The sequence below is a fragment of the Thermobia domestica genome, chromosome 2 (genome assembly GCF_964235325.1).
Source record: "Thermobia domestica chromosome 2, izTheDome1.hap1.1, whole genome shotgun sequence".
Taxonomy (NCBI): Eukaryota; Metazoa; Arthropoda; class Insecta; order Zygentoma; family Lepismatidae; genus Thermobia; species Thermobia domestica.
The window spans coordinates 48,665,224-48,689,950 of NC_137455.1; the positions used below are offsets into that span (position 1 = coordinate 48,665,224).

At 36.1% G+C, this 24,727-nt stretch overlaps 1 protein-coding gene across 1 annotated transcript; it reads left to right on the forward strand.

The window, feature by feature from the left end:
- Positions 1 to 835: 835 nt before the first annotated feature.
- Positions 836 to 23,006, forward strand: LOC145671808 (uncharacterized). Its single transcript, XM_081741045.1, has 3 exons — positions 836 to 968; positions 9,994 to 10,169; positions 14,932 to 23,006. The coding sequence occupies exons 2-3, from the start codon at positions 10,005 to 10,007 to the stop codon at positions 16,606 to 16,608; spliced, it is 1,842 nt and encodes a 613-aa protein (XP_081597171.1). The 5' UTR covers positions 836 to 968; positions 9,994 to 10,004; the 3' UTR covers positions 16,609 to 23,006.
- Positions 23,007 to 24,727: the final 1,721 nt, after the last annotated feature.

Consider the following 24,727-nt stretch of genomic DNA (forward strand, 5'->3'; position numbering starts at 1 on the left):
CCATTTTCCAGCTTCGCCCCAGGTTCCAGGTTCACCCCATACCAATATTCTCAGCAATTTGATGCCATGTTTTTGTCCTTAATACTGAATCCTTGTACTTCGGGTGCTTAAGGTTGTACAAAATTTCGTTTCCTCTTACTTGTTCTACGAGCAGTTCTTCAAACGTTGTTCTTACCTCCGCCATTTTAATCAGTGAATACAACAGTGTACGCGCGCTACTTCCGTCAGGATTGAACAAATTTCTACTCTGACGCGAGTGTAGCGCGCCATCTCCGATGCGTGATTTCATTGGCTGTTTAGCACAATCGCTCGCAACTCGCGGAGGTAAAGGACACATGAAAACTCGCCTTTAACGTATTGTAATTTTGATGTATATTTTGACGTTGTCTATTGCCATAATTGGTTCAAGGACAATAAAATTATTATTATTATTATTATTATTATTATTATTATTATTATTATTATTATTATTATTATTATTATTATTATTATTATTATTATTATTTAGAAACGGATAAAACCATTTTCCGGGGAAACGAACAAAGAAAGAAAAGAATACATAAAACGTACTAGACAAATGGAACACTACCGGAAAATGTAAAGTCTGGCAACTCTATCAGAAAGGTACAATTTCAAATACAGATTGTGAATGCTATGAAACTGTTCATAACTAAAAATTAGCAATTTTGTACGTTTATACTTTTCCCCCCAAAATCACACAATTATGAAATATTCTGTCAGTTTCGTTATTGAATTCTGTTAGCAATAATTTCGGAAAGAGGTTAAGTTCTGTGAGTGATTTAGCTACTTTCTGAATGCTTTTGTTAGCAACACTGCATGATAGTCCTTTTTTTCTTATTTGTTTGGTATTCCATCTGTGATTTTTCATTATTTTCTATGTAAACAAGTTGGTCATTTAAGATAGAGTGAAGTACAGTATTATTTGTTTGACCATCGAATTAAAAAATGTAATTATATATAGCTCTAATAGTGCTTTTATATGTGTTACACAACAATATAAACAATAATATGATTATCCTGAGAATCGTATTGTGTAACTTAGTAGCTGACAATATTTAAAATTAAGATTGGATAACAAACCATTAGTCTTTAAGAGAATATTAAAAGAAATATGTAGTATTAGCTGTAGATGATTTCGGTGCTGATATACAGATGTGTCCCACCAGAAATTTGTTACATCTTTTTTTCGTCAAACCCCTGTGTTTTACAAACGATGTTGCATTTCTCAGTGTAGGATTATTTCAGAAGATCGTATTCGTCATCGTATTACTATTATTAATATATTTACTGTACAAGAAGTATGTGTGCAATGAATTTATGTATGACTCCTAGATTTATTGTACGGGTTCATACATAAATTCATTGCACATATACTTCTTTTATTGTAAATCTACTGTCTGTATTCTAAACGATCATTTTTAGAGTATTGGCTTGAATTTATCTGTGCAGATTCACTTGAGGAGGGCTTTATTGTACAAGCACTAGAAATCTTGTGGAAAGGACACTAACCAACTTATACTAGGTGGTCACTAAAAGCACGAATGCCATTCACAAAATTAAGGAAAGAGTTCCGCACGGGGGTGGGTGCGTTAACGACTGTGAGTATACACGTAGACGAGGATAGTGCGAAACATTGTGTATGGCATAGACACTTACCTTGTCTGTTAAATTTATTTGTGCGTTACCAAAAACGTTATAAGTAATATCTCAGTATCTTTTATTGCTTTCGCATTTGCATTCCAATAACATAATATATTACTAAAGTAAGTTTTACAAGTATGTGGATATCTCAACTCTCGGGCACAGTGACTTCAGAAGCGTCACTTCATTTTGAATACTGTGTTTAATGGCTTGATAAGGGTGAATGCATGCTTAACAGGTTAGACTTTCATTAATATATTTTTGCGTAGATACGCATCTTACAAGTAAAAAAACAACATTTTTCGATTATTTACACACTAGTCAATTAAAATGTTGTTACAAATGTGTCTGGTAAAGTTTTCAAATATGTGAATCCGTCAGGGTTGGATTAACACATCTGGAGGCCCAGAGCTAGAAAAAATATGTAGTCCCTGCTTTCTTCACCTAATACATTTCTGTAAAAGTACAGTAGGAAAGTTAAGGGTATATGTTTCTTATTTTTGGTCATATTTTATTTTATGATGATGATGATGATTGTATCTTCATGATTCTTTTTATACAGGGTGAATGGTAACTACATGGACAAACTTGGACGGGTGATTGTACATCTAAAAAGAAGCAAAAAAGCCGTAGTGAGCATGGGGGAAATTCTGTCCCATTTAGGAGTGGCAGAGTGTCGAAAGCGTGGGAACATGATCTTCAGAGGCAAACAGCTTAAAAACAATACATCGTAGAGAGTGCGGTTAAAAACGTCACTTATTGAAAATTATTGAAAGTTCTTTTTGAAAACTGCATGTTTGAAAACGCAGTTATGCGTGCGCACGGGATTCCCCAAAGGAACGGAGGATTCCCGGACATGCTGTAAAGGAAAGAAGTATCCCGTGCGCACACGTAGCTGCGTTTTCAAACATGCATTTTTCAATAGAGTAGGTATGACTTTCTAAGTAACGTTTTTAACCGCACTCTCTACGATATATGTTTTTTAAGCTGTTGGCCTCTGAAGTTCATGTTCCCACGCTTTCGACACTCTGTCACTCCTAGACGGGACGGAATTTCCCTATGTTCACTAGGCTTTTTTTTTTTTTTTTTTTTTTTTTTTTTGCTTTATCACCTATCCAAGTTTGTCCACGTAGTTACCGTTCACCCTGTATAGCCAGTTGAGATTTTAATCAGAGTGGAGGCCCAGGGCTATAGCCCCCTAAGCCCTCCCCTTATTTCGGCCCAGGAATTCGTACAGTAAATCTATGTATATAGGCAAAATTAGATACAAACCACCTAAAAACTGCTATTTACAATCTTCAATATAACCTAAGGCTAGGGCTTCACTGACAGCCCCCGTGATCGGAGGAAAATGAAGTTATTTTAAACATTATTTTCGTAATTACTTATAATAATGTACATTATTTTCAGTTAGTCCTGTTTTATTTCCCAGTTTCAGTTGTAATTGTATTTTGCAACTATTTGTTAATTTCCTGCTTTCTTTATTCTTCACAAGCTACGTACATCCACATTTTCTTACTGCGTTAAAGTAACACCACAGAGATCACATTCAGAATTAACGAAAACCGTGGTGCGCTCCATCTATAGACACCCCATACCAAATGACATTATGATTCCTCATACCGTTCGACTTTTACAGGGGTGTATCCAAACTTTTGCCTGACCCTATAGTATCTTCCAACTGTTAAGTGTTGCTACCTACATACTATTCAGAAATAACGAAAACAATAAAACCTTGTCTTTTCATGTTTCGAACCAGCACTATAAACAACGCCCTACTAAAGTAATTGATAAATAAACTTTTAGACAGGGGGTTTGAGAGCGAAGCTCTCCTCAAAAATACACATCCTTGGGATATCAAAAATTACAAAACTCATACGAAAATACTTCTTTCCTGTACCTGGTTGCCACACAAGAGGGAATCGGTACTTATATTCATGAAATTTGCAGTTCTCTTAAAGGAAATGTACTCATTTCAAACTGTTCAAACATTTCTCGTGACGCGATCACAAGCAATAGACATCGTTGATTTAAACGTAAAGAAAGAAATTATAGAAAACATCCTTTTTCTTCCCTTAAAGTTGAAATTTTCAGAAACAGGAAGTGACTTGTCTCCAAGGTATTTATATACCGAGGGGCCGCGGTGGCTCAGTGGTAGAGCGTTCACCTCTAGTGCTTGGGGTTACGGGTTCAAACCCTGCTCCCGCCAAGTGAACTTTGTGGTGGATAAACACCGTGTGCGTGTGTTTTCTCGGGGTTCTCCCGTTTCCTCCCACTCTTCATTCCACCATTTCATTCATCTCTCATCATCACCGTCTCCTTTAGCCTAACCGGCATAACCATGGGACGTAAAACTCAAAACTCAATTATTTTTTTTATATACCGAATTTCATCTTCCTAACTTGACGTGATGACATACTGTATTTTTTTTAACATGAATTTTGAACTTCCTCTGCTTCTTCTAGGATGCGCCCTTAAATCAAAGTAATATACGTAAAATTCCAGTCCAGAGTAGGTACTAACTATTGTATGTTCAAAAATTCATTTCAAACTGCTTAACCGTTTTCCGTGTGATGCGATCAGAAACAACAGGTAGAATCGCTTTCATATTATAGAAAATGCTCCCCTTCCCCACTTAAAATGGAAACTCTCAAAACCACTGACACGCTGCTCCACTTGCTTTTAATGGGAAGTATACATTAAAAAATGTTACCTTCCTAACTTGACATAATGGTGGGGTACTAGGATTTTCGCATACATTTTGACCATCTGCTCCCTCCATAGAACACGCATTTTAATCAAAGTAACCTGATTAAAAATCTAGTTTGAGGTACGTGATAACTGCTTCCAAAAATTCATTCCAAACGGTTTAACCGTTTTCCCGTGTTGCGCGCACAAACAAGATTCTTTTCATTTTTATATAGTAGATTACAGTTGAACAGTGTTATAGCGAATTTGATCGAGTACAAACAAAATTCATTATGAATGATTCCCAAACCTTTTTCGCTTTCAACGGTATTCTGTTCTGGTGGTAAATACATATTTTAAGCCCACTTTGTGACTAGGCACACACTGAGAAGTACGATTAAAGAAAGTACTTATAATTGTATGCAGATTATTATTTCAATCCAAATTTTGAAGTATATTTTTTGAGGTGGGCTTTTTTGGGTTTTATTGTAGGTTTTTACCCCCCCCCCCCTTCTAAAGAAAACCTATCGGGAATTTTGGGCTGGGGAAAATTCCAACAACCATGCTTTGTACTCTGCCTTCACATAGCAAATCATGCCCTTTTTATGGAGTACTACGTGGTAGAGAGCACGCTTTCCATTTCGTATTTGAGACGCCTAGTATCAAAAGCTGCAAAATCCATTTTTTTTTTTTTTAAATCGAAGTTGAGTTATATATCGTTTGTTATATGTTTGATCAAAGAAATCCCATGGAAACGGTATTTTGTTTGAAAGCGCGGTATATCGTACTAAAAAGCTAGTTTAAATATAAAACATTGTACGTGTATATATGGAGATTCACTACACGTTTTTTGCAAATTACTCGATACTAAGCTAAATGGATGTAGCGGATTTTGGTACTAGGCGTCTCATTTCTACTTTATTATAAGTACATTCCTGATAGATTTTGCTTATTTGTACAATACTGTTATGAAATCAAGTAACGTATTTCTTCTGTGGACTTTACAAATTTATACCCTCCATAATGCCCCATTTCACTACATTTAGTTGAGTTCCAACTCCCCTCTTATTAGTTCCGCTCTACGATTTTGTATTTCCATCCATTACTGGAGCATACACGTCCTAGGTTAGTTACAAGAGAGTGGATTTGGAACACGGCCATATTATGCTCTATTTCCTGTTTACCTAATATTGCATGAGTACAAAAACTCATATAGTACAGAATTTAACTGCGTTTTTCGCCCTAATCAATCACCCTACATTGATGACCTTTATTACTTCTCGTCTGACATTTCGTGTGATCCTGTTCATATTTCCATAAATTTTATCCTTCGGGGGTCGACATCTCTGATAGCAGGGTGTCTATCGGTCATGAATGTCACGAAATCAGAAAACGGTCATGAAAGTCAATAAACAGTCACAAAATTTAGCTTTTGGGTTACGATTTTTTTTTTTTTTTAATCTACAAATAGAAGTAGAGACTGGAAAATTTTGTTCTATAAAACGTTAAAATTCACCGCCAAAAATGTCTGTGGTCGGCTTTAATCACTACCAAATTGTAATCAAAGCACGCTTCTATCGCATTTAATGAAAATCCGGCCTAATTTGCACCCAAATTCGCTCTTGAGATTGTCCTTCAGCTGGCATCTGACCAGTTTATTCAGCTTTCCCGAAAAGTTAACTAATAGAAGTGAATAACTACTTCTTCAGAGATTTTCCCTCTAGGCTTGCAGATTTTGTGCGTATCACAGGTTCTTCTATATTCCCGTCAAAAACATGTTCTATTATGTGGATCGAAAATTCAAAGGTAATTGGAAGAGCGATCGAGATGTTGCCCTTCGTGAAGAAATATGACAATCAAGTGTCTTCAAAACCTCCGGGCATACAAAATTTGCACGTTCTACAGAAGTTAGCGACGATCTGCTACAAGTGAAACTTTTATTCCTGTAATCAGTAGTTAGAACTAGAACACAATCTGACAGATTTTCAATCGGGCAAGAGTTTTTTACCATTCATGTTTGACAAAGTGTATTCTGTGGTCCACAGTATTGGTAATCACTTCTTGAAGAAATGTAATGTCTTCTGTTAAAAGAGCCAAGCAACTGATAGCCGTGGATGTGACAGACATAATCTTCTAGACATTGGCTTTGGTGTCACAGCAGCACGCAAAGGAATACAAGAACTTGGATTCTTTTCATTTTATTTTTTTTTTAGAAAAAATTGGAGAAATTTTCTCGTTTCTTTGCTTACATCATTAGTTAATCAAAAATCACCATTACGCGAGATTATGCTGAGGGGATCAACATGCCTTTCTCCGTATGTGATGACAAGTAGTTCTTTGAGAGAATCTCGTATTACTAGTACTTTACAAGAACTGACCTCGGAAAGCCATGTAGCTTACGACGAAGCAGAAAAAATTGAGAAAAGTTATCTATCACCGTGTGAAAAACGACATATTATGAAGTATCTAGTTAGTTTAATTGGAAGAAAGATAGGTTAGATGTATTTCTTCTGAAAATCTCCATCATAATGAAAAACTTGTAGAATTTTCTAAACGCATACTTACAATATTCCATAGAAATAGTGCTGTAAAAAGAGGATGTTCTGTTAACAAAGAGTGTTTAGTGGAGAACCTCTCTGAACATTCTTTAATTTTCCAAGGTTCCGTATATTGTGCCGTACTATTCAGTGGAGGTTTACATAAGGTATCGGTAACAGTCTATGATCAGAGTCTATGGTCTATGGCTATGAGAAATGCATCGTTGAAACGAATGGAAACTTTGAAGTAAAGACGAAATGAGGAACACGAAGGACAACAGAAAATCAAGATAGAAGCAGAATACTTTAAAGAATTGACGGAGAAGAAAAGGAGATTGTTACAACAGATCGAAGAAGTTGAAGCACTTCAGAAGGAGATCGAAAAAAAGGGTAAAACAATATTAGCCAACTTACAATCAGTGTGACGTTTTTAAAGGACTGCTAAGGATTTGTCATTATATGTACATCATGTGTATTTAGATACGTAATTTTAAGATTAGTGAATTTGTGAGTGTTTGTTATTGGTTAATTACCAAACAAAACATACTATATAGAGTGAATGTTCCATGGAACAGCCTTTGAAAGTAGAGGTAGATAAGTGCTAAAGAATACAGGTACTCTTATTAGTTTTCGAATGTTACGAAATTTTATGGTTTGGAAAAGCAAAGGTCACGAAAAAGTCACGAAATTTCATTTTGGAATTTTAGTAGACACCCTGGAGTTAACCTAAAAGAACAAATGCTATGTAAGCAAGTCAGGCAGCAGGTCCACGCGGGATCCGTCGGTAGGGAGCAGCTGCGTCAGTGACGTTGGATGTACACATAAACGAGAGTAGTAGAATAGCACTTGATATGACATGAAAACATACCTTGCATGTGCCACAGTTTTGGACACTTCCGTGATCAGTTTGTAGATTGCTTTTACTGAGCACTTCATGTTTCGCATATGCAGCACTACATGGCTAAGAAGCACACTGTGCATTTCGTATCTTTACTTATGCATATAACACGTAAGATCGTGATATTTTTTGGATTATTTATACCACCTTATTGTAAAGTCAATTCATATATTTCTTACATAGGGGTTATAAATTTATGCTCTACCCCACCTCCTGCCTAAAATAGGATAATAACACCGAATCTCGAAGAGTCAATACCTTGTGAGGCACCGTCATGTGTTACTAGAATCTGCACCTTTCTCTCCCTTATTGCATTCTAGGTTAGTTACTAAGATAGTGGGATTGAAACACTGACACATTATTCTCTATTGTCAGTTTATCTAATATGGTCTCACGAGGTACCTTCATAATAGGTGCTGAAGAAAAGTAAATTCAAGTTTCGTTGGATGCCTCGTCACGTAACCCAACACAAGGCAGTACAATGGTCTGGAAAATTCGATGTGCAGAATTAACGGCATAACCTCAACCTGCACTACTATTTAACTTTCAAGCTTTTATTTGATACAAATCCACACTGAAACTAAAATTCCGTCGTCATATATCACGTCTGATATAATTTTCGTATAATAAAAAGCTATGTTCATAATATTAAATAGCTTTCTTCTTATGGAAGCATATTCTTAATGGCATTTTGGCTTTTGACAAACACGTTATAAGCCTGACACTTGACGCCAGTAGGCGGTGAACCAACTCCATTACCCACCAAAGTAATTAACTGGAACAAGGTAACAATGAGTCATCAATAGGAATACAAAGGCAATTATAATCAACCAATGATAAAACAGCACCTGAGGGCACCATGCAGCATAGAGACGGGATAACAAGAAAGGAAAATTCCTTTAACAACTGCTCTGTTATCTCATAATCCCAGGGACGCGGTAGCTCAGTGGTAGAGCGTCCACCTCTGGTGCGCGGGATCCCTGGTTCGATCCCAGCTCGCACAAAGTGGACTTAGTGGTGGACGAGCACTGTATGCGTATGTTTTCTCGGGGTTCTCCCGTTTCCTCCCACTCTTCATTCCACCATTTCATTCATTTTTCATCATCACCGTCTCCGTTAGACCACAGGGCATAACCGTGGAACGTAAAACTTAAAGATTTCATTTTTTTCAGTATGCCAGTGGATAACATTCCCAGCAATGTCCTCTAAGAAGACTGGGATATTACCGAGTAGCAACAATGCATAGCAACAGTAAATAAAACAATGACCTTTAAACAAGTTTCCATGGTGACCACATTATAACAGGGTAGCCAATCAGGAAAGACTATCAATTAAGGAAATTGTTTATGAAAAATAAAATATAATTCTTTATATTTAAAACGAAAATGAATTTTATAAAGAATTATTAAATACGAAATTGCCTTAAACTATACCTAATTTTTTTAAAAAATATATAGAGCATTTTGAAAAATTATCAAGTGAATTAAATTTCAGAGATTGCTCATATTTTTACATAAAATTAAGTTTAGAATAAGATTTTAACTTTGAATTTTGACAAGCAAAATTATTGACATTCTATTTACATAATTATAACCTAATAAATTATGTACTGAGCGTCCCAAAATATTAGTTCATCGAAGAATAAGAGCTATCACACTCGCGGCATGAGCACAGAAGTGAGACGTGCGTGGGTGCATCCCTGAGGAGCAGACACGTCAGCGACGGTGGTGTACGGGTAAACTAGGATAGTGGAAAATTACTTCATTTACGATAAAAACATGTGTTTAGGTGTCCCAATAAATAATCTTTCAGTATACACATACCTACTTCAGCGATACTTCAATGGTTCCGCTTGATTACTTCACACACACTGGTTTCATGTTTGCATACCGTGCATAATGGATTACTTATGGAGGCTATACCGCCTGTTGTAAATACTGATGCCACCTATATGAAACGGTTATTGAAAGTATTCTTATTTTCTAAATACATATTTCTTTCAAACTCGGTACACTAGAAAGCAATATATTGGGGTCATTTTTAGCTACGATTGGTGAACTATAGAGAAAGAACAAGGTGATTATATTTTGAATGTATTTGTTCCTTTTTTTTTTTTTTTTTTAAATCTTTGACAATAGATTAATATCTTTGATATATAATGTTTTGTTTTGTAATGATAGGATGTGAAATGACTGTTGTACTTTTCAGAACATGTTGCAATGGAACATCCTTACGGTCTCGAAGAATCAATAGAAGGTCTAATTTCTCAAACAGAAGCTATAATTTTATCAACGATTACTACTAGCCATCCAGTGACTATTTCTGTACAAAATGATCAATTTCCTGCTCATGTTAGGTCGGAAAGCACACGGTGTTTGAATCAGGTACGTATTGTATACTGTATTTTGTTCAAATGTATTTGTTTGTGTGTAAGGAAGATGTGTTCAATTAAAAACAAAGTGAAACATTGTTTTCAGCCATTTTAGTATTAAACAGAATTAAATTACAGATACGAAGATGTAAACTGGAGAGCTGTACGGGTGGGAAGGAAATTCTAAGTTGTGTTTCTTTCTTTCTTTTTCTTCACTTGTTTGACTTTCTGACATAAGATATCTTAATGATAATATAAGATTTTCGTGATGCCTAAAGATTGAGACACGAGTGGCCTAGTCTAGGATTTGATTTATAGATCTCGGTGTTTCTTAGGATTTTGAAATAGTCAGCTAAATTTGGACGTGTGAAGACCGTGTACTGACTCGTGTTCGACAAAGAAATGACTATAACTAAACATAAGGTACATGTGCAACATAAAAAATAGATACATGACTGATTAGCATATTAAAAGTTTACACATTACCTTTGGCGGCAGAACTCACTTACTAGTTGTGTTAGTAAAATTCTGTTTACAGGAAATCCAGGTGCTAGTTTTCGAAGCATCAGAAGATTTAATGTACGAACAACGAGATCGGTACAGCTCCAAAACCGCACGTAAAATTCAGTTCCAGCACTTGGATTCGTTGAAGATGTCTTCTTTGGTGAGGTACAGCTTCTGAACGCGGGAGATATATATTGAATCTGTTCTAATAATTATTTCAACCAAAGACCAGGGATATGATTCACTGTGCAGAAAAATAAGAAGCATATCATTTTTAAACCAAAAATCAAGATATCCTCTTTGACTTCAAATGGCGGGACTTCCTACTTTGTAGAAGTGTGAAGCAATGGCGCTAGAAGTGTACACTCCTAGGGTCTAATTTATGCCTACAGCAGTTGATGGGACATTTTTATCAGAGGTATTTCGCGATAATGCCCTTATATAAGCCCTAGTAGATAGTATTTTAGAACTTCTCATGTTTCTTTAATTGCTTGCAATGAAAAATAATTTCAGTTTTATCTGAAACTGTATTATTATATGGCAAATAATAAATAAAAATACAGCATCTTTTCCGAAAATTGAAAGAATGTTTGTTTTTGAATTTCATTATAATCAGCGAATGACTCATGTAGCAACGTGTTTACAGCATCAGTGAATGCATCATTCAATAATAATATAAAACTTATTTACCAAGCGTTTACATTCTATAGATAACCGTACAGTTTTGATGGATAATCTCCATCATTATCAATGGTGTTGAAGGAACTTCCGCTATGGTCACTTCATTTCTTGTGATGTAATCTTGAACATCAATATGCTAACGTTCTTATGCATAAAAACGTAAGAAAAAAATGCCAAAAAATGTATTTTTGAAATAAAAACTTTCACTTTAATACCAAACTCATCCAACAGTACTGTCCATCCGAAAGAGATAATCCCTTTAAATTCCATTATGGTAATTTACATAAGAACAAATTAATATGAAAATCTTAATAGCAATCTTCTGAGACAAAGTGTATTCTGGAACTTGGAAATATAAAGGAACAAGAGAACTTCAAATCTATGAATAAGGTAACTAAAAATGTTCTCGCCATTCTAGAGCAGTGATAAACAAAGATCAATACAGTGGACGGTACAGTCACCCGCATAAGTACCTGGACTCCTGATTGTTATAATTCCATTACTTGGGGTCCAGGTACTTATGTGGGTGACTGTACGTACCTACAGGTTTCGAAGTAATCTCCATCAGCATCGAAAACCTTTGGCCAACGTTCCTGCTGAAGCACAATACCCTGGTGATAAATCTCGGTTGTCATGGATACAAAGAAGTCCGTGAGTGCGTTCCGTAGGTCTCCCTCATTTGCGAAGAATCTCCCACGGAGGTGGTAGTAGAGGGAATGAAACAGGTGATAATCTATTGGCGCAAGGTCTGGTGAATATGGTTTATTGAACATTGTTTCTCAGCCAAGTTGCTGAAGGTCTCCCAGTTTCTCTTTGCTACATGCGGCTTGACATTGTCGTGCAGGAACAGCACACTCTTGTGATTCATCAATGCTGGCTCCTTCTGCCGCAACGCATAGTTCACCCTTTGCAACTGCTGAGAGTATAGTTCAGCAGTGATGGTCTGTCTCACCAGGTGGAAGGAGCTCGTAATGCACTACTTGCCGACATTTCCACCCACTTTTCGTGGGTACATAGGTGGTTTTGAGTGTGTAGAAGAGCCACGTGGCGACAACCAATGTCTGGTACGCCTGGCAGTGTCATAGAGGACCCACTTTTCGTCACCAGTGAGCAGGCAATCAAAGATGGGTGTGTTCAGGTGTCGAGTGAACAAGGACAAACAGGCTGTCACTCATTGTTCCTTGTTGACTGCCGACTATGTATGGGATACCCACTTATTTCAGCGGAAACATGGAACTTTTCTGCAAGTTCATCACACGTTAGACCAGTATCCTCCTCTATGTCTACTTTCAGGGCCTCGTCATCCACCCATTTGGTCGCCCCCTGCAAGGTTCACATCTCCCGAACGGAATTTCTGAAACCAGTGCTGGCGGTGCGTTCGTTCACGGCATTCTTCCCAAATCCTTGCCGTATGCGACGACTTGATGCGGCAGCTGAAAGCCCACTTTAAAGTCATACAAGAAACACACGTAAACAGACTGCTTCGATACCTCCGTTTCTCTTTGACATTGGACGAGCTATGATTGCTGTGTGCGCAACGTGCTTGTATTACTGAAGGTCGATGATCAGACTAACTCCCGATCGCTGACAGGCTTTATGATTAATGGGACATCAAGAGCGGCAAGATTTTTTTTTTTTTTTTTTGTTACCTTGTAACTGAAAGGTCAAAGTCGAAGTTGAACTCAAGATCTGATTACAATGGAAATTCCTTGATAATGATGAAGGTTAGCCTTCGAAATTGTACGGTTATTTATATAATATAGATTCCGTACTAGATACATTTTTTATTATTGATGATTTTTTGTACAGGTAGTACATTGTTGACGGCAGTTTTCTTGGTGATTTTGTCTGTTTTTTCCTTTCCTTGAGTATTGTTACTTTATTACCTTAAATGTAGAATGCAAACATCCCTTGTACATAAGGCACCTCCAAGTCAGCTTAATCTTCCTATAATGATTCTCCGTTGTAGACAGTAGACTGAACAGTTGTTAGCAGTTAATTAAGAAATGCATGTTTAATATTTAGGTATGACCATTAACCTCAAAGCCTCTTAGAGGTTATATGACCAGATATGTAACTCTCTAGTAAACAGGATTGAAGCACTTTCAAAACATGATTTATATTACGTAGCCATTACCATAAACCAAATTCTCACTGCTGATAAATACTTTTTTTTTTCACCTTAGAGCAAAGACAGGGGAGAAAAAAGTATGGTGGTGGCGAAAAAAATCAAATTCAGATTTGAACGAATTAACACGTTTCATAGCCCGTACATATCGAAAAAGTCATTTTCCGACATCTTTCCTTTGTTCGTCTCGATGTGCACCCGCCTAGAGATAATACCGTTCAACATATCGCGGCCAAATTTTAAATTTAAGATTTTTATACGATTCTCTAGTTTTTTTCTTTCTTCGAATTTTCTTCTTACCTCCAAAAATGAGGGTAGTTCCCTAAAGGATGAATGTGAGAAAATATGGTTATCGCGAAAACGGCTATGACGATTTTGTTTATTTTTCACAGATCAGTAGTATTTCAATATCAACCCTATATTAGTGTTCGTCGTTTATCTGGGAAAAATCCAGAAGGTGTAGTTTATTCTTGGGATAATTTTTTCAGGCAGTTTTCTTAAAAACGAATCAGGTAATTTTGTTTATATTTCATAAATAAATGTTCCATTAAGAGCCCTACAATATCATCATCATCATTACATGGTATAAATAATTTTTCTTTAGAAAATTCATAACGAGTAGTTTACTCTTGGCGGTGAGTTTTCCCTGGATTATTTTCTCAGAAACGACTGATAATTTTGTTCGTATTTCATAAATAACTTTAACATTAATGAGCTTACAATATGGTATAAAGCATTTTTGATTAAAAAAGTCAAAAGAGGTAGTTTACTCTTTTCCCGGAAGATTTTCTTAAAAGTGGCTGAGGTAATTATGTTCATATTTCATAAATAGATATTGAATTAAGAAGTCTACAATGTGATATAAAACGATTTTTCATTTTAAAAATTCACAAGGAATAGCTTACTCTTGTGGTTATCTTTTTGGGATAATTTGCTCAAAAAAAGTATTCGGTTTATTTGGTTTTGTTTCATTAATAAATACATAAATAATAGGCATAAATCATTTTGCATCAAAAAGTCTACATATGGTAGTTTACTCCTGGTTGTTCCCTTTTTTGGAGGATTTTCTCTATTACTACTTGAATAATTTTGTTCATTTTTCATAAATAAGTATTTCTGTTATAATTCTACAATATGACATGAATAATTTATCATGGGACAATCCATAAGGGGTAGTTTGCTCTTGGAGGTGTTTTCTTTGATACAGTGTTTCGAAAACGCCAATTGTTCATATTTCTGAAATAACGTTTCCGTAATGACCACAGCATATGATTCAATTTAAGAAGTGAAGCGAGGAAGTTCAGTACGGTGACGCGTACCCTTTATTTATTTTTTATTTATTTCGCAAATTGCTATTAGCCACTAAGCTTACCGTCATTCAAATCATCCCAACACCTAGTTAATTATCTTTACATAATTTCCCATTGAACATCATATTTACCAGTTTATCTTGTTTTCACAGGTTGCAGCAGCTCACTGCTTAATATGTAACAAACATTTAGTGGGTAATGGAGATGAAAGCTACAATGTGTTTACGAGACTGAAGCCTTTTAAAGATGGAGAAGAATCTCGAGTGTCAGTATTCCAAAAAGTCGGACAAATATTAAACAAATCTCTATGTTCCATTCATTTACATAGTGAAATAGTGTGTAGTAAGTGTTTTAATCTTGTTGTTGATTATGCTTCTTTAGAGTACAAATTGGAACTCATCCGTGACGATATTGTTGTTAAATTTGACGAAACAGCATATCAACATCAGCCTAGTGAGTTAGCAGACAATGATCAGCAGCAGTCAAACTGTGATGAAAATGATAAGGAAAATTCTGAAACAGCAACCCAAAAGGAAAATAATAATCTTATTGTTGTGATTAACGGTACTGTCGAAGCCAGTGAAGCCACAGCTAATAGTAATAATAATAATAATAATATCAATAATACTAGCAAGGACAAGTATAATAATGAAGTACAAGATCAGGAAGAAAGTTCAATGGCTAATATGAAAAATGGAAAGAAAGTTAAATTGAAGAAGTTACCTGGCAAAAATGGGAATAAGCGATATTCTTGTCCGGTATGTGGGAAGTTGTTTTCAGCTTTCAGTCATCGCGTGGAGCATATGTTGATCCATATAGGTGAGAAGCCGTGTGTATGTGAATTGTGTAAGCGTTCATTCCGCACTCGCAGTGCCCTTAAGGCACATTCAATGAAGAAGCACTTAGGTCAGAAACCCTTTCTTTGTAATCAGTGTGGAAAGTCGTTCACGGACAAATACTACTTAAAGGAACATTCTCGCATTCATACAGGCGAGCGTCCATTCTCTTGTAGCTTCTGCGGCAGATTATTCACGCGGAAGAAAGATATGAAAGTTCACATCAAGAGTCACACTGGTGATAAACCACATAAATGTTCATTCTGCTCAATGTCATTCGCTGTAAAGTCACGACTCGATAGACATATGAAAATCCACTCGGGAATCAAACCTCACACGTGTCGGGTTTGTAACAAACAGTTTTCTAGGAAAGACGATTATAAAGTTCACGCTCGTGTACACACTGGAGAAAAACCGTTTCAGTGTGGATTTTGTCATAAAGCCTTCACTAATCAATCTAATTGCATCGCTCATGTTCGCACTCACACCGGTACAAAGCCTTACAAGTGCTCTATATGTCACATTGTGCTTGGTCAAAAGTCCAAAGTTGAGCAGCACATTGCAGAAGTTCACAATCAAGCTGTACATGAAATTCAGTTCGTTCAAGAAGTTACTTTACCTGCACAAAACATCCAACATATTACACCGAATACTAACAGTACCACAGACGATTCTACCGCATCACAACGTGTAGAAATTCATGAGCAATTTACTGGTGTTTCCCAACAGCTAGCAGCAGCTGAACCATCTTCTCAAACACCCACTAATGATCCTGATGCATCCACAGCGTCACTTCTAAGTACAACAGGAGTAACGGTGTCTGAATTGCATACTTTACCGGTTCAGAGTATTCAAGGTCTTCCAGTTGGTCAGGTGGCTCAAGTGACTTGGACCAATGGTTCTCAAGTTCAAACTTCTACTACCGTTCCTCTTTCAGTGGCAGGTACTTATGTGAATATTGGTCCTGGTGCGTACGTAAATATTGTTAATTGACATTTCACTTGCAAGAATGTGAAAATTTGGAACGGTGTAAACAGCAGAGATGTAGCAATTACCCTTAAGCACTTAAGTTATTTCGTAATGCTCTTTAATACTTTTGGTCGTTGGAACTTTGTTTCTACTATTTTATGTTACGATTTGTAGTAGCTAACAGTGGTCTCTAATATCATTACAGCTATAATCTTCCAGCTGCTTTAGCATTATATCAGTTATTCTACCAATTATGGATGCATAGTTTATCCTATTGTTCAACTTCTTTTATCTCAGGACAGCTATATAAAAATGAGAATTCGAAATAACAGTTGTATATTAAGAACGGTCTGTTTATTTCATTTTATTCGTATTTTCGTTGGGACTAGCAAGAATTATTTAATGCGTTGCACATCAAAGTATGAGTAAATAAAAATCGAAGATCAAAGTATTAAAACAAAATCCTAGTGTAGTTAACGATTGAGGAGATCGGGCTATATCTGACTGATTTTCAAGGTGGTTATATTTACCATATGGAAAGCCCTGCTCGCCACCGGTTGTGTTTTATCGAATCACCAGCTTTGAGGAATGCGTTTCCGTTACGTTGGAGTTGTGAGATGTTTTTTGAAGAGGCAGCATTCACCTTCATGTTTTTGTCCATCTTACGTTCTTCCTTCAACTTCTTCTCGTAACGTTATCCGGCAGCAATCACGATTCCCTGATGAAACCTCTCTGCACTGGTGAATTTCTGTAGATCTCTTGCCGGAAGTGTCATGCTATGTAATTGTCCATATATTACCATTACTCGTGAGATAAAGGTAGACCTTATCCAAAATGACAGACGTCTTCCATTTTGACCCTTTCCTCTCCCAATGTCTTTTGTACAGTTTGCAACAGTTTGTCGTACCGTCAGCATGAGGCGCGAGAGGAGGTTCTCAACCCGACCCTTATGTACGTGCTGCAAGCCCAAATCACTTGACTGACAGTGAGCTGCGCCACATTTAATTCCGTGAATTCTCCTGGTCTGCCAGTCAATGAATTCCACGAGGACCTGTTGCTGGTAATTCGCTTGTCGACTGTTTTCTGCATGAGCCTCATTTGTGTTTGCCTGGCCACAATATCTTCAACTGTGGTCAATCCAATGGTTAAAATATTTTCCATATTCTTTCACTATTCGGTTCGAAAAGTGTGGAGAAAAAAAAAAAAAAAAAAAAACCTATGATGTGTCTCCCAATAGCGTCTAACTTTCGGCGACATTTACTACCACCGATATGATTCCCAGGCAACCAGCAAGCTGAGACACTACGCTGATAACGATACCGGTTTCATGTTTCTGGCGCAGCTATACAGGTGATAGTAGCATTTCCAAATCGGTCATTTATATCTTCTGTACAAGTGTACAAGATAGAGAAAACCATTTATTTTAGATCAACATTTTCTTTACATAAAAAAGTAATTTACAGTTATTTTCTCTTATTGGAAAGTAAGATTTTGGGTTCAATAAACTTTTCCTTGTTAAATACCTAGTTGCATTAAGCACTGTTGTGTTAGTAAATACTATATATATTTATATTCAGATTGTGTTATGTATGAGTATTGTACACTCATGTCCAAAATTATTGTCGCGTGTCTATAAATATGTTGTTCTAGGAATAAAATTAGATAACGAATTCGCCCGGTATTTCTTATAACGTTAATATGTGTATAATCGGCAAAGACATGCATGTAGCAAGTTTCATATCAAAAGAGCAGTAAATAAGAACAATAAAGCGAAAATAAAATTTTCCTGTCCATTTAGCAACATTTTGTTTTACTCATTCTAATTTTCGTATTTATAATATTTTTTCTATGAAATTTATCACAAATATACATTTCCCGATTATACACATAGTATCAGTATTAACGGTACCCTGCAAAATCATTATCAAATTATATGCTTACAAAATGACAGTTATAGATATGCGACAATCATTTTGGACATGAGTGTACATGCAGTTTATTTTTATTATTATGAAAAGGCTTACTTGATGCACTTCTGAGTAATATTTTGATTAGTATTTCAATAGCAGCTATAATCTTTTTCAAATCGACGATTCTTCGTCTTGTAGAGGTTACGTTCTACTTTTATATATTGACATATTTCCATCTGCTTTAAACTTCTATCTTGTTTAAAAATTCTGCTCATTTCTAAGTGTCGGTAGCAATTTAAACAGTGTATATTTGAAAAACTGAAATATAAATATTACTGACAAGTTTTTATTTACAGATTTCAGTTTTAGTTGAAATTAACATAATTATAATAATTATGATGAGTGTACTGGCTGCCAAGAGTTATCAATAATATACTCTTTAATAATTTGATGGTGCTGTATAGAATTTCGGAATGAAATATCCTACATAACACTGACTACTCTAAAGATATGAATTCTCTCTGTGCATTCAAAATCCAATTCGGAACGAAATGTATTGTTACATTTTTTATTCATGTATTATCCCACATACATAGTTACGAATGTGATAAATAATGTATTGGCATGACTAGAAAGAATATGAAGATAAGGATTAAGGAACATGTCAGAGATGAAAAAGAAGTTGATGCAGTAATATCAAAATCATCAAAACACTTGAACACGTCACAATATTGTAAATTTGTATCTCTTTTAGGGTAGAGCTAAAAGATGGTGGTACACGGGAATTTGGACTTTCCAATCACCTTTTATTATAGAAGTTTCTTCGTGTATGCAATAGTGATAAATATTACAAATAAAATACAAGTTCCTCTAACTAACTTGTTACTTTGTTGGTGAACTTGTGGGTGTCTCTCAATGACCAGGAGAATGATGGATGATCAATCGGTGGAAATTAATGCCGTCTGCGATGTTCCGGCACGTTCTATCGAGAAATGTTGCTGACTACTTGAATCTATGTCACTTGCTGATCGTTGGGGATGATTGACGATATCGTCTGAAGCGAGTTCACAGCCAGCACGTGATGTTGGAATTATATGCGGAATCTTAGATGCGAAGGTTCAGCATTAAACTACCTAGTTCCTGAAAGAAAGTACGAATTTTTTTTCTAATGAGAACTGAAGTCCTGGTGTGAATTTTGAGCACAAAAAATAAAAGTATAATCAATAACTTATTAGCAGACATTGGGCTATAGAAACTAAAAGTCTATATTCAAAATTTAAAATGTAGTATCGGTGCTGCATCATGTAGTATCGGTGCTGTGACTTTCCCAAGTGAAGCATTGCCAATAAAACACGGACTGAAGTGTAGTGGAATATCATTTCATTTTATTGCTGCTGCCTTCATACCAAGAGGACCGCCAATTGCTCTCTTTGGTACTGCTAACAGTGACGGAGGAACTACCAGTGATTTTGTGCCAAGGTATGAGTCAAAAGCAAAAAAACAGTGCCTCATTCTCGTTTGTTTTCTCCTCCTTTGTGGTGATATTCACGTAAACCCTGTCCCACCCTGTCCATATTATCCCAGTGCTTTCAATATATATTATCAAAATGTTCGTAGTATTAAAACAAATTACTTGAGTGCTCATTGAACCTAGGTGAGATAAGGGAACTGGATTGTTTCGCAGTGACCGAATCGTGGCTGAATGAATCAGTGAACGACAGTGAAATTAGCTTTTCTAATAATTTCACCATTTATCGTAAAGACCGCATAACTCGTGGAGGTGGAGTGATGATTTGTGTAAATAAGTGGAAAAGCAAGAGAAGACTGGATCTCGAACAGGATTGTGAACTCATTTGGGTGGAAGTGTTTATTCCAAAGCGTCGTTCTGTGTTTATTGGGTGCTTCTATAGGCCGCACAAGAACACCCCCAGCACATCTTAGAAGCTTGCCATGACTCACTGTTACATGCGTTGTCATACGGTGACGTCATCGTATTGGGTGATTTCAACCTTTCCATCACGTGGCAGGACAGCAAGAATGGCGTCGCTAAAGGTGGAAACGACAGTTATTTCATGGACAATTTTATTCATGGACTTGGTCTAGGTCAACATAATATGCATAATACCCGCAATAATAGCAATCTTGACTATATTCTCTCTAACTTAGAATCTCGTTGTGTTGTCCCATGCAGAAATCTGTTTCCCTCGGATCACGATTCTTTGGATGTTTCTTTCGATTTCCTTCCCTCCACTACTACAAACCAGCCCCTCAAAAGTAGGTCACAACTTCTTTGGAAGAAAGCCCCCTGGGGTGACATCTGCCGGGCTATTGAACTGTTTCCTTGGTGTTTGTTAGAGGTAGGAACTGTTGACGACGCTGTGGACTTATTTACATCTGTTGTCCACTCAGCTATAAAGGACTTTGTGCCGGTGAAAGCATCAAAATCGAACAGGTTTCCGGTCTGGTACGACAATGAACTTCGTGAACTTCTTAAAAACAAAAAGCTTGCCTGGACTCTATGGAAATCACATCCGAGCGACTGCACATACAAAAACTTTGCTCGAATTAGAAGTCTTGCCAAGAAGGTACAGCGGCGTAAATATTTTGAATACATGGACTCAATTGGTGATTTTACTGTTAGTAACCCTAAAGTCTTTTGGTCTGTAATTAAATTTAGAACAAAATCTCGGGGCATAAAGGCAACAGTTCTAGATGAAAATACTGAAGCGTGTGATGATCAAAGACCCGACCTCTTCAATAACTACTTCTGCAAAACATTTACTTCCCTTCCCTCTACAACCCATCTTTCCCCTCTCCGCCCCATCTGTTTGGACATCTTATCCAATCTCTTTACCACCTCGGGCGAAGTTCTGGCTCTCTTGCTATCGTTATCTACACATAGATCACTTGGACCTGATAAAATTAGTCCTCTCTTTCTCAACAAAACTGTTTCAGTTATTGCGGTTCCTTTATCTACCTTATTCAATAAATGCTTGAAGGAAGGGTATTATCCCACCAGTTGGAAACTAGCTCACGTGACCCCAATATATAAATCAGGACTTAAAGATCATGTATCCTCCTATAGGCCAATATCTCTTCTTTCTGTAATATCAATTATCTGCGAAAAAATAATCAAAGACAGGCTACTTAAATTCATCTCTCCTTACATCCATAGTTCTCAGCACGGCTTTCTACCGAAAAGCTCAAGTCTCTCAAACTTAAGTACTCTTCTTTCCTGTGCAGTCAAATGTATGAATAACAATACTCAGTTAGATGTTAATCTACTTTGATCTCTCGAAGGCCTTTCATTCTGTCAGTCACATTTATCTTCTTCATAAGCTCTCCAAAAGATTTAATGTGCATGGCAAAATTCTCTCTCTAATCCCAAGCTACTTGAAGGACCGTAAACAGAGAGTTGTTCTTTCAGGGACGACTTCTAACTCCCAACCCGTGATCTCAGGGGTGCCTCAGGGGAGTGTACTTGGGCCTCTGCTCTTTGTCCTGTATATGGATGATCCCTACACGCACTTATCAGCTCAACCTAGTGGCCTTCTGCTTTTTGCTGACGATTGTAAGTTATACAGAGAAATATCGTGTCTCCATGACACAATTGCTCTACAGGAAGACATAAATTACCTTATAGGCTGGTGTAAAATGTGGCACTTGAAACTCAACAGTAAGAAATGTGACAGTATTACTATTATCTCCTGTTCCCTCCACATACCACATCAACGATTCCCCTATCACACATTCTGCTAGTCATAATGATCTTGGTGTCATCTTTGATTCAAAACTCACATTCTCTGACCACATCTCCTCAATACTAAAGAATTCAATGCGCATGTTGGGACTTCTTTATCGATTCACCGAACTACGCACTGTTTCTTCATTAGCAACTTTTTATAAGACTTTAATAGCGCCCAAGATCGAATACTGCTCTCCCGTATGGGCCATGACAGCACCTACACATCTCTCCAGACTTGACTCTGTTCTCAATTTCTTCATCGCTATAGTCCGTTTTCGTGTTCCTGCACTTTGAATATTGTCTAAGAAGGAACTCTTGCGACATCTTAATATTCAGACTCCTGAAGTACGCCGAATTATCTCTGACCTGAATATCTACATAAAATAGTTAATGGAAACTCAAGATCGGAAATATTACTTCAGGAACTATCCTTACGTGTCCCTTCCCGCATCACCCGGAATACCCACCTATTCCATCTTGCCCGTCCTAGGTTGGCTATTATACAGAAGTCTCTTTTTTTTATAGAATACCAAACTGTTATAATCAAGTAACAACTGATTTGGACATTTTTTCGAGCTACCCAGTATTTGAAAGAGCAATTAAACGAGTTTTGACGGAATAGTTTTACTCTTACACTCTTTTTTCTATGTAGTTGTTATTGTTGTTTTTTTTTTCTTTCTTTTGTTAGCATGTCCCTGTGTAAAATGGCAAAGTTATGCTGTATCTGGGAATTTGTTTAATAAATAAATAAATCAATTAAAAATAAATTCCATTATAAATGAATACAGAGGTGTAAATTAAGAATTGAGTTTTGATTTCCACAAAAAGGAATTAACATCTTGACAGTAGTCAGTGGTATCTAGGATATTTGGCACCGAAATTGCATATAACATTTTGCCCCAAATTATTAATGCAGCATATAATCTACACAAAACATGAAGTCGTGTTAATTTCAACTACAACTAGAACCTATGATCAAAATTTTTATTTCCAGTTAATTCAAATACATTGTTTTTATAGTGCTACCAATACTTCATAATCTGCAGAATTTTCATATAGAATAGGATATGAATTATGGAACAGAATAGAATGGATGAGAACATATCAATATGTAGAAGTAGAACGTAACATCTATAAGCATGAAGAATTATCGATTTGAAAAGGAGGGTACTTGCCGTTGAAACAGTTACCAAAATATTACTCAAAACTGGTAGCATAAAGTAAGTCTTTTCATAGTAATTACAATGTATGTCAATTGCGGACTGTAACTTATCATTATTTTCTTTTGTTTATTATTTCCTTATCGAAATGTATTTATGTATGTGAACTAAACTCAGCGCGTTATTGTGATCTTAGAGAAAATTCATTTAACAAATATCATTTGCACGATATAACAAAAATAGTGTATAAATTACTTGGATGTGCTGTATTTATTTTGCCGTATTCCTAATCAGTTATTGAATTCCGTGACGTACAACTGCAGTTATAGTGTTGGTAAACAAATGAATGTTAGATCAAAGCATTCATGAAGTTAGTAGTAACAGTTGAGTCAGATTGTGTTTCAATTTCTTCTGTATTTGTTTCGTAAGATCTGTTTGATTTATTATGCCTTCACATTTAAACTAAGAGAACATCCGTCATAGTATAAAATTTCGTTCTCAGGTAAGTAGCTATGTCTTTATTCCGAATTTTGTGAGGACCAAATACTAGTTCACATAATATTCGTCATATATGTATAAAATATGAATTAATGCAATTATATGCTTAACAGGGTATATTTACTATTCTTACAATGCTCTTCCGAATAGAAAAATCTTAACATTCCTCTTGAGCATATTCCGTTTTCCTTGGGCATTAGTTAATGCCGAAATAGATCATTCCTTTATCCTGCATTGTTACTGATTATTAACTCGCGTGACGTTATTTATAATTAAGGTAAATTTGTAGTGTACTATGTGGATTATTTGTTGTGAGATATTTATTATGTGCAAAAATTGTTGATACAGTGCTTAATGAAGTGATAGAAATAGTATACGCAAGACATAATCTCGTAGTGCAGAACCAGTGACTTTAGCTTATGAAGAAGTTGTGGAGTCTAGTTTCTACTATGTACATAGTTCAGAGAAATATATTTTTTTGTAAAACCATATTGTCAATGTAAAAGTTCTGTTAAACTAGATTTGTATATATGCGATAGAAGATATTTCATAGAATAATTTTATACGATTTTTATTTCCTTGGTATAATTGAATGTAAAATAATTTTAATTATATACAATGCAATACAAATATACAATTTAAAATTTTTGGCCACTTTTTACTGGTGCTTGATTTTGTAAAATTAAAAATAATAATAAAAAGTGATTCCAGAACCTGATAAATTTATTCCTGAGTTTGGTGGCGGTGGCGCCAGAGGAAATCGCAAAATATCACACATACTGTATATAACAATAAGAATAGGGTAAAGTGGGATAATTGTGAAACGAAAA

Coding starts and splice junctions, on each gene's coding strand:
- LOC145671808 (XM_081741045.1), top strand. CDS start 10,005: ATGGAACATCCTTACGGTCTCGAAGAATCAATAGAAGGTCTAATTTCT. Junction 10,170..14,931: donor GCACACGGTGTTTGAATCAG/GTACGTATTGTA, acceptor TTGTTTTCACAG/GTTGCAGCAGCTCACTGCTT.